Consider the following 20,246-nt stretch of genomic DNA (forward strand, 5'->3'; position numbering starts at 1 on the left):
ATTTAAGTTGATGAACAAAGGTAGATCGATCATTGGTAATATTGGTAAAGTAGAGGTGGTTGCAAAGTCTAATGAAGATGAATAAGAGAACTTCGCACCAAAGGGAGCAAGCAACAAAGGATCTTAAAAGAATAAAGATAATGTCAATCATCATCCAAAGGACCAAAATGGTAATCCAATAAAAAAAGGTAAAAAATTTCACTCGTAACTTCGAAATGCTTCTGATTATTTTTGCTCTCTTAACTTTTATTGAATTAAAAACAATTAAGCAAAATTGATAATGTTTGGATTATAATTGTGTAAAGAAAAATGATAAATCATTTTAATGAAATGGTATGTTAGAAAAGATGCTAGGTAAGTAAACCAAGGTTTGAATCAAGAAAAATAATGTCTATGAAGGAAACCTTACTTCTAAAATTGTCTTCAAACTATTACTTGTTTTTTCATGCTTTAAATATTGTTTTAAAATGTTATCTCATGAATGATAAGGTGATTTTTTAATGAAAAATTAAGTGTATATGTTGGAAAATCTCCCATCCTCTTATATTTTTTCAAATCATGTACTAAAATTGAAAAATGTTCTTTATAAGTTTAAAGCAAGCTGGAAGAGTTTATAATAAAAGTTTGAGCAAATTTTCTCCTGGAAAAGGATTTCAAATGACAAATGAGTAGTTAAAATGATATCAAATTGCATATTTTTTCTTATAAAAATAATTATGTGTTTGGTATTCAAATTTATCTAAATAATATCATTGTAGGGTCTATTATTGTCTTCCTTATAATTATACTTGAGTCTATTTGTTGATGACAAAGAAGGGAAGAAGTAATATAAGTTGTTATTTTAAAAAAGCGACGATTTAACTGTCATAGTAACAATATTCTAAATAGTGATCTTGTGTGCTATAATGATTATATATATATATATATATATATATATATATATAGGGTGCATTTTAGCAACCTTGTTTTTGTCATGCCTCATCAAAAAATGGGAAGATTGTTGGACTAACGTTTGGTTAATATCATGTTTTAATAATAGCAAAACTAGGTTTAAACCTAATGTTTTATCTTAAATGTGATAGGTAGAATATTTCTTTGGGGCAATCAGGGAGCTGCATGAAGCCTAGAAAGGAAATCAGCAAGAAGATATCATCAAGATTAAGATTAAGTGGCACTTTAAAAAGGTCTTGTAAGTTTTATTTTTAGGATATTTTTATGTAAGCTTGCATGTGCACTAAATTATAATAGCATGTAAGCATTAAAAAATTTTCCTAAGCACTCCTAACATTATTTTAGATGGACCTAGCCAAACTTTTCATGGAAAACACTATTTCAAAGTACTCATCTTTAAAAGTTTTGAAAATTAGAAAATCTTGGAGTGTTTTTCAACTTAAAAAGGTTTTCAAATATATGCAATATTAAATGCTTTAATATTCAACCTTATTAAAATGTACAAGGGGAAGTAAGGGACCTAGCCATGAGGTTGATCAACTAATTAACTAAATGGTTGATTAGTGGTGCCCAATTAGGGTGCCCCATGTGTGTCCAAAGTGTTCCTCAAGTAGTGAGTTATGGTGAGTAAAATGACTCAACCAAACAATCAACTGGACAATCAATCAATTTTGTGATATGCTCTCCAATGGTCACCTACAATGCATTAAATGTGTAATGGCTTGCTATACATTCAATCATATGGTTGACCAAAACTTTAGTGATATGGTTCTAATGACTAATTAGCTTTCATTTTATATATATATATATATAGGCTCTTTAACTCTCTTTTATGTTCTAACAATGATCATATATTGATTATCATTCATTGTGAGAGTAATTTGAGTACACCTTTATTCAAAATCCTGCATATCTATTTAGTGCACCTCAATTTTAGATTTATTTGTATTCCTTGAGCCAAAATTGTAAACTATAAATTTAATTTAATAAAATCTATTCATTGTATCATTAGAGGGTAGAATCTAAGTGTAAGATCTAATTTAGGGATTCTCAAGTATGGGGTATCCCTTGATGAATTATTTAAAAGTGAAAATTTTCTTGAGGTTTGTGTGAAAGATCCCTCAAAAGAATTCAAATGGAATAGTTTGAAGACTTTAATTCTCAAAGTCTAAATGATCATATTGAAACCCTTAACTTGGGATTGAAATTGTTGAGATATTAGGAATGCTTTCCTTATATCATTCTTTCCTTATATCATTTAGTGTTGAGATATTAGGAATGTTTAGATATTAGGAAAGTTGAGATATTAGGAATATTGAGATATTATGAATATTGAGATATTAGGAATATTTAGATATTAGGAATATTGAGATATTAGGAAAGTTGAGATATTAGGATATTAGTTGTTATTTCCTTATATCATTCTTTCCTTGTATCATTCCTTCCCATTCTTAGAATGGTGATTACCCTCTATATATACTTTGTACATGAACGAATGAAAATAATGAATGGAAAAAACTACCATTTATCAATTTGAAGATGGTATCAGAGCCATGGAATTGAAATCCTGGATATTTTGTCGCTATGGTAGTCCGACAGCAATCATCCATCCTAAGACAAGCCCTAATATTGATAAGTCAATCTTCAAATGCACTCACTGCAACAAGATTGATCCCACCAATCTAGATATCCCACAATTTCAAAGCAACGACTCTTGGTATGACTAGGAAAACAATGAGGAACCGAGGGTTTGAACCATGGACCTTTAGATCATGTTTAGGCTATCAACACTTTGTTATTAATGATAATAATCATGATCAACGGAAGAAGGATTCCAAGAAAACCTCGATTGCAACTGTTGCCGAAATAAAAACAGAGGCTAATGTTGCTGAGAAAGCCTTTGCATTGGTAGCCGCTACAGATCATGGTGGTAAGTTTTTAAATACTTTTACACGTGTTATTAATAGTGCATGGATAATTGATTCTGGTGCTACAGATCATATGACTTTTGATTCTAGACAAGTTTCACCTCTTAGACCTTCCTCACAAAAAATTGTTTCCACAGCCAATGGTAACACAACCCCAGTCATTGGGGAAGGATCCTTAACTCTTACTGATACTTTGAATTTGGATTCTATTTTAGTTGTTCCATCTTTAGATTACAATCTTTTGTCAGTTTCTCAAATCACCGCAGCCTTATCTTGTATTGTCATTTTTTGGCCTGAATTTTGTGTGATTAAGGACATCCAAACAAGACAGACGATTGGTTGTGGTATTAAGCGGGGAAAACTCTATTACTTGGACTTGCAGTCAAAGGATTCAAATAAGTTGCAACAAGCCTTGATGGCAGATGGATCTGAGGGGGAGAAGAAAAAGTCTGAAATTTGGTTGTGGCATCGACGTCTAGGACATGCTTCCTTTGGTTATTTAAAAAAATTGTTTCCTAGTTTATTTGCAAAGAGTGATATTTCTGGTTTCCGTTGTGATATTTGTGAATTGGCTAAAAGCCATCGTGTTTCGTTTCCGTTAATTTTGAACAAAAGTCCGTTTCCTTTTATGGTTATACATTCTGATGTTTGGGGCCCATTCAAAGTCCCAACTTTGAGTGGCTCACGTTGGTTTGTTACTTTTATTGATGATTGTACCATAATGACATGGTTATGTTTGATGAAGACCAAAGATGAAGTGAACTTGTTGTTTCAAAAATTTCATAAAATGATTGAAACTCAGTACAATGCAAAGGTTCGGGTTCTGCGTAGTGATAATGGTGGAGAATATCAAAGTTCTAATCTTCAAAAGTATTTGGAAGGACATGGCATCATTCATCAGACTACTTGTTCCAATACACCCCGGCAAAATGGAGTCGCTGAACGGAAAAATCGGCACTTGTTAGAGGTTGTTCGTGCTTCCTTGATAGCAGCAAAAACACCGATATCTTATTGGGGAGAAACAATCACATCTACTGCATACTTGATAAATCGGGTACCTTCCAGCTCAATTAACTTCCAAACACCTCTCCAAGCTCTTACTAATGTCGTAGTTGCCCCAACTGTCCCAAATCTACCTCCTCGTGTTTTTGGTTGTGTGGCATTTGTGCATCTACACAAACACCAACGCACAAAGTTAACTTCTCATGCATTGCAATGTGTGTTTGTTGGATATGCATTGCACAAAAAGGGATATCGATGTTACCATCCTCCAACTCGACAAATGTATATTACAATGGATGTGGTGTTTCATGAAGATTCGATGTATTTTTTATCTGAGTCTGAACTTCAGGGGGAGTACCATAAGGAAATTCAGACTCTCGATTATGATTATCATATCTTTAAGGAAAATGAATCTGGACAATCTGAACTAGTGAACCAAGAAGCGGGTGAGTTGGATATGAGTGGTCAACAATTTGGGTCCGAAGATGTCTTCACTGAAATACCAAACCAATCATCGTCTGTTGAAGGTGTTCTTAATTTGGAACCTGATCCATTCATGAAACGGTTACCACACCGTCATAATAGAGGTATTCTTAAACCCACATATGAACCTGAATCGTCTACCAAAGTTAAATATCCCATGAGCAACTATGTATCTAACCATCGTTTGTCTGAATCAAATAAGTCATTTGTAAATCAATTATCTACTGTAGCTATTCCTAACAGTGTGCAGGAAGCCTTAGCTGATCCAAGGTGGAAAGCAGCCATGAATGAAGAGATGAAATCATTGCAGAAGAATGAAACATGGGAACTCGTAGAATGTCCACCAGGAAAGAAGTCAGTTGGGTGTCGTTGGATCTATACTGTGAAGTACAAGGCAGATGGTAGTATTGAACGATTTGAAGCAAGACTGGTAGCAAAAGGGTACACTCAAACTTATGGAATTGACTACACAGAGACATTTGCACCTGTAGCTAAGATCAACACAGTTCAAGTATTACTGTCTTTAGCTGCAAACCTAGATTGACCATTACAATAGTTCGATGTGAAAAATGCCTTTCTGCATGGCGAGTTATATGAAGAAGTATATATGGATCTTCCACCAGGATGCATGGTGTCAGAAAAACAATGTCAAAAGGTGTGCAATTTGAAGAAGTCATTGTATGGGTTGAAGCAATCCCCGAGAGCATGGTTTGGAAGGTTCACAAAGTCAATGAGAGCTTTTAGCTATCGTCAAAGTAATTCAGATCACACTTTGTTCCTGAAAAAGCAACATGGTAAGATTACCGCACTCATCGTATATGTGGATGACATGGTAGTTACAGGAAATGATCCTGAAGAAAGAAAAGCTTTGCAAAATTATCTATCTAGAGAATTCGAAATGAAAGATCTAGGTCCTCTGAAATACTTTCTTGGGATTGAAGTTTCTCGATCAAGTGAAGGAATTTTTCTGTCTCAAAGAAAGTATGCCTTAGATCTTTTACAGGAGACTGGAATGTCGGGATGTCAACCTATTAATACACCAATAGAAGAAGGTCTGAAATTGTGTGTTGAGCCTAATCAAGTATCAACCGATAAGGGAAGATACCAAAGACTTGTGGGGAGATTAATGTACTTAGCTCATACAAGACCAGATCTTGCTTATGCATTGAGTGTAGTGAGTCAATACATGCATAATCCTGGAGAGCAACATATGAATGCAGTTATGCGTATTTTGAGGTATTTGAAGAATGCTCCTGGGAAGGGAATTTTGTTTGCTAAAAATGTTAATCATCAGAGTATAGAAGTATACTGATGCTAATTGGGCCGGTGCAGTGGATGATAGGCGATCTACATCTGGTTACTTTACCTTTGTAGGTGGTAATCTTGTGACATGGAAAAGTAAGAAGCAGAATGTCGTCGCTCGTTCAAGTGCAGAAGCAGAATTTAGAGGTATGGCTCTAGGACTTTGTAAGGCATTATGGCTAAGACTTCTCTTACAGGATTTAGGTTACCTATCTAGGCAACCAATCCGATTGTTTTGTGACAATAAAGCCACATGTGACATTGCTCATAATCCAATACAACATGATCGTACAAAGCATGTCGAGGTGGATAGATTTTTTATTAAGGAAAAGTTGGATGATAAGATTGTGGAATTGCCTAAGATTCAATCAGAAGATCAATTGGCCGATATCCTCACCAAAGCTGTCTCAAGTCAAGTGTTCTCAAAATTTTTAGACAAGTTGGGCATGTGTGACATCTATGCACCAACTTGAGGGGGAGTGTTGAGATATTAGGAATGCTTTCCTTATATCATTTAGTGTTGAGATATTAGGAATGTTTAGATATTAGGAAAGTTGAGATATTAGGAATATTGAGATATTAGGAATATTGAGATATTAGGAAAGTTGAGATATTAGGATATTAGTTGTTATTTCCTTATATCATTCTTTCCTTGTATCATTCCTTCCCATTCTTAGAATGGTGATTACCCTCTATATATACTTTGTACATGAACGAATGAAAATAATGAATGGAAAAAACTACCATTTATCAATTTGAAGAGAAATTTGAGGAGAATGGACATAAGTCAATTCTATCAAACCACTATAAAAATCATTATTTGTATTTCTCTATCCTCATCTTTTTATTATAATTGCTATTTTGTTGTATTTTTTTTATATTATTGCTTAAATTTTTATATGCATTCATCTAAGTTAAAATTTATTAAAACTCTAAAAAGAGACTAACATCCAAGTCACCTCCTTCTCCATTTCTTGAATGTTTACCATAGGTTAGATTAGTATAAATCTAATAGTTCCTCCACTAATACAAAATATAATGCAATAGCTTCTACAACCATAGAATTGTTATGGGTTACAAATCTTCTTTTTAAGCTAGGAGTCTCCTTTTTGTAACCCCCTACCACATTTTTGAGATAACCTTAGGCTCGCTTATTTATATGCCAATCCATAGTTTCACTTCCAAATGAAACACATTCCTCTTGACTATCATTGTGAGTGACAAGATCAATAATGGTTCTCTCTAGGTGTTTCCAATCTCCTCCCATGACCAACTAGCTAATCAATAAATCATGATTTGCTTCTTTGGTCTAAGATCAATGTCTCTAAAAGAAGCACCATGTTGTGGGGGCATATTAGAAAAGAAGACAATTCAATTAATCACTTTCAATTGTAAGCAATTATAAAATCTTAATCAATTTCCCATTTCAACTAGTTACAAATGTTGTATTATAGTCTTCAATTCCTAATTGACATGTAATTTTTGTTGTAACGTGCCTTGTATATTCCTAGTCTTTATTCAAAATTTTAGGTACTCTTAATAATATTCCTCTCAATATCATGTATATATATTTTGCAACATTGACAATGGACATGATAAAGTTTTACACCAAGTTGTGGTATCTTCATTATTCCTTGTAAAATCAAACAATCCCAATAACAGTCTTTGAACCATCAATCTCACGAGTGTAGTAATCAGTCTATAGGGATTTGATTTATTCGTTCCTTCTTTTACTCCCTTTCATGATCTTATCTTCTTACTTGTATATAAATGAATGAATTCCTTGTAACAAAGAAATACACTATTCTTTTCTTTCTTTCCTCCTTAGTTTTTGACAAGAATAGATAAAATACTTTTTCTTATATATTTTTTAAAAGGTACAATAGAATTATATACAAAAACAATAAAAGGAAAATGAAATAATCTTATATATAATAAAAGGCAATAAAAACTCTCCTAAGAATATCTCTATTCGTAACATGGAAAGTCAAATATCTTCATATTTCTAATAATATCTCAAATTAGGGAATCAAATATCTCCATATCTCCAATAATATCTCCATATCTCTAATACTCCCTTCTCAAGGTGGCATGTGAAAATTGTGAACGCCCAACTTAAAAAGTAGAGTATTGAAAATATCAGTTGCAAAGGTCTTAGTAAAGATATGGGTCGATTGTTCTTATGATCGAATTTACTTGGTGCAAATTAGACCTTATTGAAGCTTTTAATGAACTATGTGGTAGTCAATCTCAATGTGTTTTGTTCATTCATGAAAAGTTGGATTGGATGATATATGAAGAGCAGATTTGTTATCACAATAAAGTAGGATTGGTTGTGAATGAGACACATCTAAATTTGCAAGTAGATAGCATATACCTATAACCTCACAATAAGTAGTTGTCATTGCTTAATATTCAACTTCAGCTAAGGATCATGATGTTATTGATTACTTTTTAGACTTCCAAGAGATTGGTGAATTCCTAAGTAAAATACAGTACCTTGTAATGGGTCGTCTAGTATTATAGCACCTCCCCAACTAGAATCACAATAAGCATGAAATTGAATTCCACTAGAAATGGAAAGTAATATTCTTTGGCCTAGACTATTCTTCAAATAACGCAGAACTTGCATGATAGCTACATAATGGGATTGCCTAGGCTTGTCAAGAAATTGATTAAGGATTTGCATACTATAAGTGATGTCTAGTCTAATGACCGTTAGGTATAGAAAATGACCCACCAAACGTCTATATCAAGTGACATCAATTAAAGGTTCTTAGTCTATTTGGTTGAGCTTTAAATTTTGTTCCATAAGGGTTTTTGAAAGTTAGGAACTAAGGTGGCCAAATTTCTCAAGAAGCTCTAGTGCATATTTTCTTTGACTTAGATAGATCCCCTTTTTAGAGCATGCAACCTCAATACCAAGGAAATATTTCAACTTTCCAAGGTCTCTCAATTTAAAATGATTTTGTAGATTTTCTTTTATTGTCATGATCCTTGTGATGTTATTGCCTACAATGAGAATATTGTCAACATAAATAAGAATGGTTGTAAAAGAATCATACATGGCTTTACTAAATAAAAAATAATCTACCTTGGATTATGTATATCATGCATTCTTCAAAGTAGTTGATATCTTGGAAAACCATTAACATGATGCTTACTTAAGACCATAAAGGGATTTTTGTAGTTTGCAAACTAAGTTCTTTGTTCCCGACTACTTGAATACTGGTGGAAGTTGCATATATACTTTTTCATGTAGATCTCTATTAAGGAATGCATTATTGATTCCAAGTTGGTGAAGGTGCCAATTATGAGTTATCACTATAACAAAGACAACACATGGTTGTGAGCTTTGCAACTAATGCAAAGGTTTCCTAATAATTAACCCTCTTTTGTTGGTTATATCCTTTTGCTGCCAAATGAGCCTTGTAATGTTCAATTGAGCCATCTTGTTTATGCTTAATTTTGTAGACCTACTTACATCCTATTTCCCTTTTATTTGGAGGCAAAGGTTCAAGAATCTATGTTTGGTTGCCCTCTAAGGCTTTGATCTCCTTTTTCATCGCCTTTTTTCCAATTCTTATCAAGAATAGCCTATTCAATACTTTTGGATTTTGAAATAGAAGAAATAGATACTAAAAAAGATCTATATGAAGTAGAGAATTTATCATATGACAAATATTTATTTAATGGATGAGAAATGCTTACTTGACAAGAAAAAGACTTCAGAGATGGTAAAGCACAAGTGGCCATTTCACAATGATAGTCACTAAGGTAAGATGAAGGGTGTGTCTTATGGTTTGATCACCTAACTGGTGGTTGAGGATAAGTAGTGGATTCCAAAAAAGATTCATGAGCACCATAATCTGTGAAGTTGTCTTTTTTAGTATGCCCATAAATTGGTTCTTATTCTTCCAAAGGAAAAGGCACAATAGGTGCATTTGGAGAAATGTTAAAGGTCTTGGTAAAGGGAAAAACATTTTCATGAAATTAAACATCTTTTGAAGCAAAGAATCTTTTGTTGTTTAAATCATGTAGCTTATACCCTTTTTTTACCTTATGGATAACTAAGGAAAACACAATGAGAGGCTCTTGTATCAAACTTGGTTTTTGCAGCACTAGTATTGGTCATGAAACACAAACAACCAAACACTCTCAAATGATTATAAAAAGAAACAAATCCAAAAAATAACTTACAAGGTGTTTTTCCTAAAAAGAGGGTAGGAGTTCTATTTATTAGGTATGTGGTAGTCAAAACACACTTGACCTAAAAATGAATTAGGAAGTTGGCTTGGAAATGCAGGCTCTAGCAACATTTAGTAAATGACCCTATTTTCTACTCCATTTTGTTGAGGGGTGTCAGTGCAACTTGTTTCATGAATAATTCCCTTATTTTGATAAAATTCTTTCATGTCAAATTCTAACCCCTTATCAGAACGAATAATTTTAATTTTCTTGCAAAACTGAGTTGAAAATAAGTATGAAATGATTGAAAAAGTGTGCAAGTTTCACTTTTATTTTCCCCAAATGTCACAATGAATCAAATCAAAAGGAGAACAAATTTTTCATTACTTAAAGGGAAAGGAAAATGGGTTTGTTTAACAAGATGATAAACTTCACATATTCGAGTTTCAACAAAAGAATTTTAACTAGAAATGTATTTGAAAAATAATTTAAAATGACTAAAACTAGGGTGTCTTAAATGTTGATGCTACAAAGTAGGATTTGAAGATGTGACTTGAGAACATTTAGGTGTATTAGGAAATGGCTTCACAACAAACAGGCTATCATGTAATCTGCCTACTCCATCCGTCTTCTTCAAGGACTGATCCTGTATAATTATGCAAGAACTGACATAAAAAAACAACCACACAATTGGCATCGTCTTGGATAATTTTCACAACAAATATCAAGTTGACAATAAAACTTGGCACACACAACACTTTTTTAAAAATAATATTGGAAGTCAAATGAACTGTTCCAATGTGAGTTATGGATGCTTTTGAACTATTTGGTAGTTGGACACTTACATGTGAGGTGATATGAGAAAGTAATGAAGGAGAAGACACTATGTGTCCAATTGTACCAAAATTAACAATCCAAGAAATGGAGTTTGGAGAGGAGGTGACATTTAAAGTGATCTTGATAGATTACTTTATGGAAGGTTGTTACCTACAAAGTTTAAACTTGGTTGTGAACCAATTAAAGCCAAAATTTATTGGCATTGCCCTGGAGTAAAGGAAAAGGCCTGGGGGTGTCCATGATAACAAAAACTTGGTTGGTTGATGATTGATTTGAAAGGGATTGACTTGTAGTTTTGTTGGTTTGGTCCCTTGTAGAGCTTATGGCCTGGAGGGTACCCACGTAGCTTGTAACATTTTTCTTTAATTAACATGTCCTTTCCTCCCACAAAAGTCACAACTTGGTTTTGAGCTACCCGAGTTGTTTTTCTTCTTGAGTTTTCCTAATTAGTTATTTCTTTTCATAACAAGCACAATGTTGCCTTGTGATGATGGTGGTGCCCCTAAGATTCCTCATTGCCTCTCCTCTTGAAGCAACAAAGAGAAGACCTTTCCGACAACTGGAATAAGGTCCATTAACAATATTTGACCATGCATGGCCATATATGTTTCATTTAGACCCATTAAAAACTGCATGGTATGATCTCCATCTTAATTTATAGGCTTCTAAAGTTTTGTTAGATTCACAGTGCATGGTGGTATAGAAGAATAAAGATTCAACTCATCCCACAAAGCTTTTAATTTTGAATAATAAATAGTCATAGAATCCTAACCTTGCAATATCAAAATAACCCTTTTTTGCCATTCGAATATATGATGTCCATTGATTTGTAAGAACCTTTCTTCAAGATCCTTCCATAAGTCTTTTGCTATTTCTGTATAAATTACTACCTCCTGCAAGTTTTGGAACGATGGCGTTCATGATCCAAGATGCAACCATGTCGTCATATTGTTTCCAAATAACATAATTTCCATTAGCAATAGGAGGTTTAATGATAGTTCCATTGACAAATCCAGACTTGTTCTTGTCACTAAGAGCTTTGATCATTGCTCCACACTCCGCATGGTGTAGTTGTCTCCATTTAAGAGAAGGGACACCAATATGGCTTTAAGATTGTTTGAGGGATGCAAAATGAAAGCAATGTTCTTGCCATTCTTCCTTGTATCATTCTTTTCAATGTTTGTTTTGTCAACCATAAGAACAAATATCAAAAGAATAAATGTCAAAAGATAGAACAAGAACAAAGAAGGCTTATTGGGTCTCAAGAGTGTTGTTGCTCTAATACCATGACAAAAATTGAAAAAATACTTTTTCCTGTATATTCTTTAAAAGATACAATTGTAAAAACAATAAAAGGAAAAGAAAATAATCCTATATACAATAAAATGCAATAAAGATTCTCCAAAGAATATCTCTATTTGTAGCAAAGAAAGTCAAATATCTTCATATCTTCAATAATATCTCAATTTAGGGAATCAAACATCTTCATACCTTCAATAATTTTAATTTAAAATTTCAATTATGAACTATCAAAAAAAAATAATTAAAATTTTGATTTAAAATGATAAAAGAGTCTAATATTACTACATGGAGAAAATTAACCTCTTTGTAATAGAACATAAATAAAATAAGGTTAACTTAGTATTAAGATAGAGTGATATTTTTTCCTTAAAAATTCATTATATATATATAGTCCCAAACAACTTAAGAAATGTTTGAGATGAATTTTAATTTTTAGTTTTAAGTGTAGAATTAACCTTATGTTGGAAAATTCTATTTTTAAAAGGGTTTTCAATATAATTTGATAGATTTCATTAAACATACATATGCTTGTACTCTCTCAACTTCTTCCAAACTTCTGTAAATCATGGTGAGAGTAGATCACATGTTGAGGAGTTCTATTAGTGAATTATTTTTAGAAGTCGTGTTTGAGCTCTTCCAAAGGAGGCTTTAATCTTGGAAATGGATTTTTTTTTATTGTTGTAAAAAAAGTTTAAAAAAAAAAAATCTTTAAAATGCATTTAATTCCACATTTTTTAAAAAGAAAATGTAAATTCTGAAAAGTGGTTCACTTTTAAAGTAAATATCTTTTAAATTGTAAAAATACAAGCAGTTAAGTCATTACCAACATTGTGATTATCAAAATTCACAGGTGTCATCAGCCATATCATTTTAGATCCATTCTGCAACTTCCATACCCTTTTCTTTAGAACCTCCCCAATCAATCAAATCACCCATCTTTACTTGAATCCTCGTACACAACCCTTGAAACCCTTCTACATTTTCTCAAGAAATCCACCATAGAATCACCCAGAAGCAAGAAAAACCCTTTAAGCCTTATGGCTCAAGGGGCTGGTAATGAGCCTCCACTGATGGTGGTGACTGACCCACAAACCAAAAATGAATACAGAATCAGGGATGTGATTGGAACTTCCAATGGAGCCACCGTCTACCAAGCAGACGAATCTTATGAATCCAACAAAGCCACTGCTGTAGCTGTGAAGATTCTCAATATCAAAAACAAAGATGAGAGGTACTGGGACTTGAAGCATGATATTCTCAACAGCAAATCTCTCCCTCATCATCCCAATGTAGTTGAAATCAAAGCCTCATTCAGTGTTGATGATAATCTCTGTGTTGTGATGCCTTTCATGAGCTTTGGCTCTCTCCAGTCCCTCATTTCTTCTCGGTTCAGAAATGGTTTTTCAGAAGATTGTATAGCCATAATCCTAACAGAAACATTAAAGGGTGTAGCTCATATCCACAGGAACCGTGATATTCACAAGCATATAGATGCTAGGAACATCTGTCTTTGCGAAAGTTCTGCTATAAAGTTGGCTTTTGCAGCTGCAGAGTATGATCATGGTCAGAATCACACCACTACAGCATTACCAAATCTGTGCAACTGGCCTGCGCCGGAGGTTCAGGGCTGCTGCACCACAATGTCTGATATATGGCTCGTTGGTATCACTGCACTGCAGCTGGCATTTGGCTTACGAGTTTCTACACGCCAAGGCATGGCGGGGATGATAAAAATGTATAGAAAAGACCAGGACGAAAGGACTCAGAAGGTGGGGTTAGATCTAACTCAGGAGCAGCTTGATGAGCAGTTCGAAGAGAGAAAGTTGCCCAGATCGTTTCAGGATATGGTGGGCAAGTGCCTGGGTCAAGAGCAGCTGGACAGGCCGACTGCAAGAGAGCTGCTCAAACATGACTTCTTCAAGAACCGTGGCGATGTACATTGGTTTTTCAACGCCATAAACCGAAAACGAATGTGAGGGAAGAAGATACGAGTAAGATAGAGAGTGTTAGTAACAAATGTGAGGGGAAGAAGATATGAGTAAGGTAGAGAGTTGTAGTTTAAATTGGTTGATTTTTGGTTGCTGTAGCGTTGCAGGAAGAATAGAACAGAGTTTGAAAATCCGTACATTTTCCCATCATGGTTGGAAGTGGACAAACATATATGTATATTCATTTTGATTCCCCTTAGAAAATATTTTCCAATTTTGTAATATCAATTAACGTTCCCCTCCTTTTTTTTTTTTTTTTCCTGTCTTCGTCCCTCTGTCCAATATCCGACAATACTTATAAGAATGGTAAATTAACAACCCAGGAAAACATCCATTGTTGTGGTTGAACTATCTATTAAAAATAAAAAATTCATTCTCATGGAACCTTACTTTCGCATGGTATTACAATTTATCTCTATTCCCACTCTTATTCTTATATTCTTGCATGCCAAACACACCCTCAAAGAAACCAAAACCGAATCACAAGCTACTAGAATAGTAGACTGGCCATGGGTTTTATTTTTCAGATCCAAACTGGTGATAAAGAATGTTAGTTTTTGCCTCGTGTAATTCCAAATGAGGGAAGAAAAGAGTTTGAAAAGCACCCTTGAAGAGATGACATTAAACAAGGGATGGTTTTCAAAGAATACATCATCCTACCACAAAATCTGAAACAAAATAGGGGCATCAACTGATGCTCAGTTGCCTTCGCTCAACGATAATTGCAAGGCATGCTCAGCTTCCTTGAGGAAAAGACGGGTCAGTTGCTTTTGCCCTCGTCTGTATACTATACTTGACCATCTGTTTCTGCTCATCTTGTGTGGAATGCAGCTATCTGTCCCACTGTAGCAGCAATCAGAAGATGAAATCCAATGTTAGCAGAAATTTTTTGAGCTATTTGTTCTCTGACCAAACAAGATCAAATGAAGTCGCTGATGCAAGGAAAATGCATACAGTGCTCAGTAAGAACATGATGACTCAGATGAGGTGCAGAAGTCACCAAAATAGTAACAAAACATGGTAACTCAGCAACCTCAAACCCCATTACATCCTTACCACCAACCCCAGAAAGAGATGTCAAACATATCAGAGCATTGGTATCAAGAAAGGGCAAATTTGAACATTTTGTAATTGAATATTCACTATAATATTTGGGCTCTTTGGAAAAGCATAATTTCTAAGAGAATCAAAACATTTTATAGCAATTGCAAATACTGCAAACACATAATAAATATGAAATATGACATTTAAGCTTCTGAAGAAGCCTAATGATAAGGATTGGTGTCTAGAGTTGATGAGAACACAAAGATAAAGGTAAAACTGCATCTTCAAGTCATTCTCTACCTTGTGTGCTGTTCTGGAATTTCAGTCATGAGGGCCTTCTCAAGTAGTTCAGTATCATTGTCCTCAGTTCCAGAACCCTCTTCAAGATCCATCATCCTATCATACACAAGTTCAATGAGGTAATCAAATCACATTAAAGTAAACTTATGGATTCGCATGAACTTTTGGATAACCTCCTTGAATTTGTTCAGTCATCTCAGTTAACCATATGACTAATATTCCACTTTGTAAAGAGGAATATGAATCCAACATGGCAGAATTACAAAAGTCCAGAGTAGCAAGGAAAAACTGAAAAGAGAGAAAAAAAAAGGTACCAAGCAAGCATTTCATTTCCCCTAGAATTTATTCTTCAAGAAGGTATACCAACCTATATAGATCTCCAGAAGCCTTGAAGGAAATAGTATAACAAAACCCAGAAGCTAAACACTACCACTGAGAATCCAGTTGATGGACAAGGCAAGGAAACTGATGGAGACAAGTGGCAGAAACCACCTGTAATTGCTTACCAAAGGTGTAAAACAATAGATGCTATGCCCCAAACATTGATTTGATTTCATTTGACAATCAATTTTGTTGGGATCTTATATAATTCAATGTGGATTTCAGCCTACAAATATTCTCCTGCGATCTTATTTCAGCCAACAGTCTTTTTAGGAGACTAGTCGAAGGGTCGTAGATGTTATTGTATTCAAAGTGATTAATATCTTAATTTTTTAAGAATCTTTTAATCTTGTCCAAGTCCAAATTATACTGATGTTCAAGCTTTATTATCATTGTGGGTAGTTTTAAAAAGTCTTAGGATTGTCATGTATAAAGTTGGTCAGAGCTTCTCCAAAAAAATCAATGAAAATACAGAACTATCCAGCCTTTTTCTTGTTTATGATATGGAAATAGAACCTGGATGTGAAGCCTAAGAATTCTAGGAATCATTCCTGGAGTTCCACTAGTGTGACACAAGTCATCCATCCCACATTCCTTTCCCCATTTTCTGTCATGCATCAGAAATATAGCAAGTTCAACGGGCAAGAGGCAATATTTTTAACACTGCCTATGAGGTCTCAACTACTCTCATCCAGGATACACACTTTTTCCAACACTTGAAATTTGGACATGGCTTAAAATTGACTTGAATTCCAGCACTAGCTTCATGGTCCAAACATTCTCTTAACCCAACTTTACTCGGCACATTAAAGACAATTAAAAGCCAAAACAATACATATAGTGAGAATTATAATGTTTAAACTCACTGAAGGAAAAACAAAAAAAGAAGCAATATTTTATTCATATAACTCCTCTTTATTTCTCTAAAGGTGAACAAAAATCGAGTTCAGAATCATTATGTACATAAAGAGCATTTTTAAAAAAGGGGGCATATTCCCAATACACCATGAGTATATAGAGACCACAAGCAAGCAAGAAAACATAAAAAACCAGAAATGGGAAAACCTATACAGCCTATACTTGATACACCTTGGGTACACGAATTTAAACTTCTAGTCTGATAGGGACTCTCTCAAGTCTATCTTTGGGTTTGTATTCACTCTAGGTGGTGGGCTGTTAGTTGGAGAAGTGTGAAGCAGTCTTGTATTGTTGACTCCACTATAGAAGCTGAGTATGTTGCTACTTTTGAAGCAGCAAAGGGAGCCTTTTGACTTAGAAAGTTCTTAATGACACTTGAGGTAGTTCCCTTGGTTGTACTACCCACATACCTATATTGTGATAATACTGGGATAATGGTATAGTCTAAAGAATCAAAAAACCGTTGGAAGGGTAAACACATAAAGAGGAAGTACCATTTGATACCTAAGATAATTGAGAGGGTTGACGTTGCTGTGGAGAAGATATCTTTTCCAGAGAACCTGATGGATCCTATTGAGCTATAAATAGAATAGGAGAATTTTTTTTCCTATTATGATAGTTTCCTATTTCTGTAAATAAATAGGTTTATTAGTTTCCTATTTCTGCAAATAGATAGTTTTATGATTTAGAAATAAGTTAGTTTAGGAATAAGTTAGTTTCCTATTATGTCTCTTGTTTCCTATTCTTCTCTTGTAATCTCCTATATAAACCGTGTGTATAGTCAATCTAATAAAAAGAGAACTTATTATTTTTCATCCCATATTTCATGTCATGGTATCAGAGCTGTAGGTTTTTAAGACCTGGGCATCATTCTGGCCTTCATCGCCATTTTTCTGGCTTTCATAGCTGGATTTTTTTTTATTCACGTGTTCTTTTACCAGCCTTCATTGCTGTTGATTTTTTTGTTTCGCGATCTACCTTAATTCCAAGAGATCAGGTTTTTTTGAGGAAGATGTTGGAAAATTCAGGTACACCTTCATTCTCTTTTTGCATAAATGCCTCAAATAGAGTTTATGATGACTCTTGGATAATAGACTCCGGTGCCATAGACCATATGACCTCCAAATCTCAACTTTTCAATACCTATACCCCAAGCCCAAGTAACAAGAAAATTGTAGTGGCCAATGGCTCTTTAGTTACCGTTGCAAGTTTCGGAGACATATACATCACACCTACCCTTATTCTTAAAAATGTCCTCCATGTACCAAAATTGTCAGTCAACCTTGTTTCCATTCAAAAGCTTACCTATGATCTTAAATGTTATGCTATTTTTTTCCCTTCTTATTGTGTTCTTCAAGAACAAGGCTCGGGAAGGAGGATTGGACTTGCTAAGGAAATGAGCGGTCTTTACCACCTTGAACCATCTCAGAAAACTAGTAATAATTTGTCGTTGTCTCTTCTCAATTCCTCAAATAAAGATACCATTTGGTTGTATCACCTACGTCTAGGTCATCCATCTTTTAGGGTTTTAAAGGTCATGTTTCCTCATTTGTTCCAAGGATTAGATATTTTTGAGTTTCATTGCGAAACTTGTGAATTGACAAAACATACTCGTGTATCTTTTCCTATTAGCAATAAAAGAAGTTCTCATCCTTTTCATTTGATTCATAGTGGCATATGGGGTCCTTTGACTATACCTAATGTTTCTGGGGCTCGTTGGTTTGTATCCTTAATTGATGACTGCACTCGGGTTAGATGGATCTTTCTTCTTAAACAAAAATCTGATGTTAGCATTGTTATACCTAATTTCCACTCAATGGTTCAAAACCAATTTGGGGTTAAAATAAAAAGCTTTAGGACAGACAATGCTAGAGATTACTTCAACCAGATTTTGTCACCCTATTTTCAATCACAAGGCATTCTCCATGACTCATCATGTGTTAACACACCCCAACAAAATGGGGTAGCCGAGAGGAAAAATGGGCATTTACTTAACACAACCCGAGCCTTACTCTTTCAAGGGAATGTTCCTAAGTCATATTGGGGGGAAGCTATTCTTACTGCCACATACATGATAAATAGAATTCCCTCACGAGTATTAGACAACAAAAGCCCCGTTGAGATACTTAAGAGTTTCTATCCACACTTTAGAACCTCAAATGGGCTCACTCCTAGGGTATTTGGGTGCACTGCATTTGTTCATATCCATAGCCAACATAGAGACAAGCTAGACCCCCGAGCCATAAAATGTGTCTTCCTTGGTTACTCATCCACTAAAAAAGGATACAAGTGTTACAATCCCTCAATTAGAAAATTTTACATCTCTGCAGATGTCACCTTCACAGAAAATAAACCTTTTTTCCACAAGTCCTCTCTTCAGGGGGAGATTTCAATGATGGAAGATAATCCTTATTGAGTCCTTTGAACCTCTTGATCTTCCTCATGTCTCAACCCATGGTGATGAAGAACTTGTGTCATCCTCTGTTCCAGCCAGTGTCACTCACAATTTTCCACAGTTTCCTAAGGTGTATTCAAGGGAAAAGGCCATTCCAGAACAAAAGCAAGTCCAAGAATCCAACTCAGACCTTGGGAATGAAATCACGGTAAGATCAAACCCACCTTTTCATACACAACCTGGTGAAACTTCCACTAACTCAACAGACAACCTAGACCTAGACCTTCCCATTGCTATCAGAAAAGGCACAAGAGAATGCACTAACTGACCACTTTATCCACTATCACACTATGTGTCTCTTAAGCATCTATCACCAGCCCACAAGAATTTTATTGTGAGTCTAAACACCACTATCATTCCTAACACTGTTTCTGAGGCATTGACAAAAAGGGAATGGAAGGATGCTATGAGAGAGAAGATGAGTGCATTAGAAAAGAATAAAACATGGGAGATTGTTGAACGACCGAAAGGGAAAAACAATGTTGATTGCAAGTGAATTTTCACATTGAAATATAAGGCTGATGGATCTCTAGAGAGACATAAAGCAAGATTGGTAGCCAAAGGGTACACTCAAACTTATGGAGTTGATTATCAGGAGACTTTTGCTCCAGTTGCAAAAATGAATATTGTAAGAATCCTGTTGTCACTTGCTGCCCACTACAATTGGCAACTCCTACAGTATGATGTTAAGAATGCATTTCTTCATGGTGATTTAGATGAAGAGATTTACATGAACATCCCATCAGGATTTGAGGAAAACACAGGTAACAAAGTGTGCAAGCTGAAGAAGGCCCTATATAGGCTAAAACAATCTCCTAGGGCTTGGTTTGGGAGATTTGCAAAAGTCATGAAAGAGTCTGGGTACAAACAAAGCCAAGGTGACCACACTCTCTTCATTAAGCACTCGGCTACAGGGGAAGTAACTGCTCTTCTAGTCTATGTTGACGACATCATAGTGACTGGAAATGATGAAAGAGAAAAGCATGAAGTGAAGCAGAGATTAGCAACAAAGTTTGAGATAAAGGAACTAGGGAAACTGTACTTCCTCGGTATTGAGGTGGCATATTCCACACAAGGGATCTTCATCTCTCAACAAAAGCATGTGACTAATTTATTGGTAGAAACAGGGAAGATTGGGTGTAAACCAGTCTCTACCCCAATGGATCC

The 20,246-nt window shown here is 34.7% G+C and overlaps 2 protein-coding genes across 2 annotated transcripts in view; one reads left to right on the top strand and one right to left on the bottom strand.

The window, feature by feature from the left end:
* Positions 1-13,030: 13,030 nt before the first annotated feature.
* On the top strand, positions 13,031-13,969 carry LOC117913261 (serine/threonine-protein kinase BLUS1-like). The gene has a single exon (XM_034828216.1). It carries the CDS (start codon positions 13,031-13,033, stop codon positions 13,967-13,969), a length of 939 nt encoding a protein of 312 aa, XP_034684107.1.
* A 402-nt stretch (positions 13,970-14,371) lies between these two features.
* Positions 14,372-20,246, bottom strand: part of LOC117913574 — a 20,217-nt gene continuing 14,342 nt past the window's right edge. The window contains exons 15-16 of the mRNA XM_034828577.1: positions 15,326-15,421; positions 14,372-14,824 (exon numbers count right to left, since the gene is read on the bottom strand). Coding sequence (XP_034684468.1) covers positions 14,680-14,824; positions 15,326-15,421 — 241 coding nt within the window. The 3' untranslated portion in view covers positions 14,372-14,679. The remainder of the gene's footprint in view (positions 14,825-15,325; positions 15,422-20,246) is intronic.

Source organism: Vitis riparia, chromosome 4 (genome assembly GCF_004353265.1).
Source record: "Vitis riparia cultivar Riparia Gloire de Montpellier isolate 1030 chromosome 4, EGFV_Vit.rip_1.0, whole genome shotgun sequence".
Taxonomy (NCBI): Eukaryota; Viridiplantae; Streptophyta; class Magnoliopsida; order Vitales; family Vitaceae; genus Vitis; species Vitis riparia.

Coding starts and splice junctions, on each gene's coding strand:
- LOC117913261 (XM_034828216.1), top strand. CDS start 13,031: ATGGCTCAAGGGGCTGGTAATGAGCCTCCACTGATGGTGGTGACTGAC.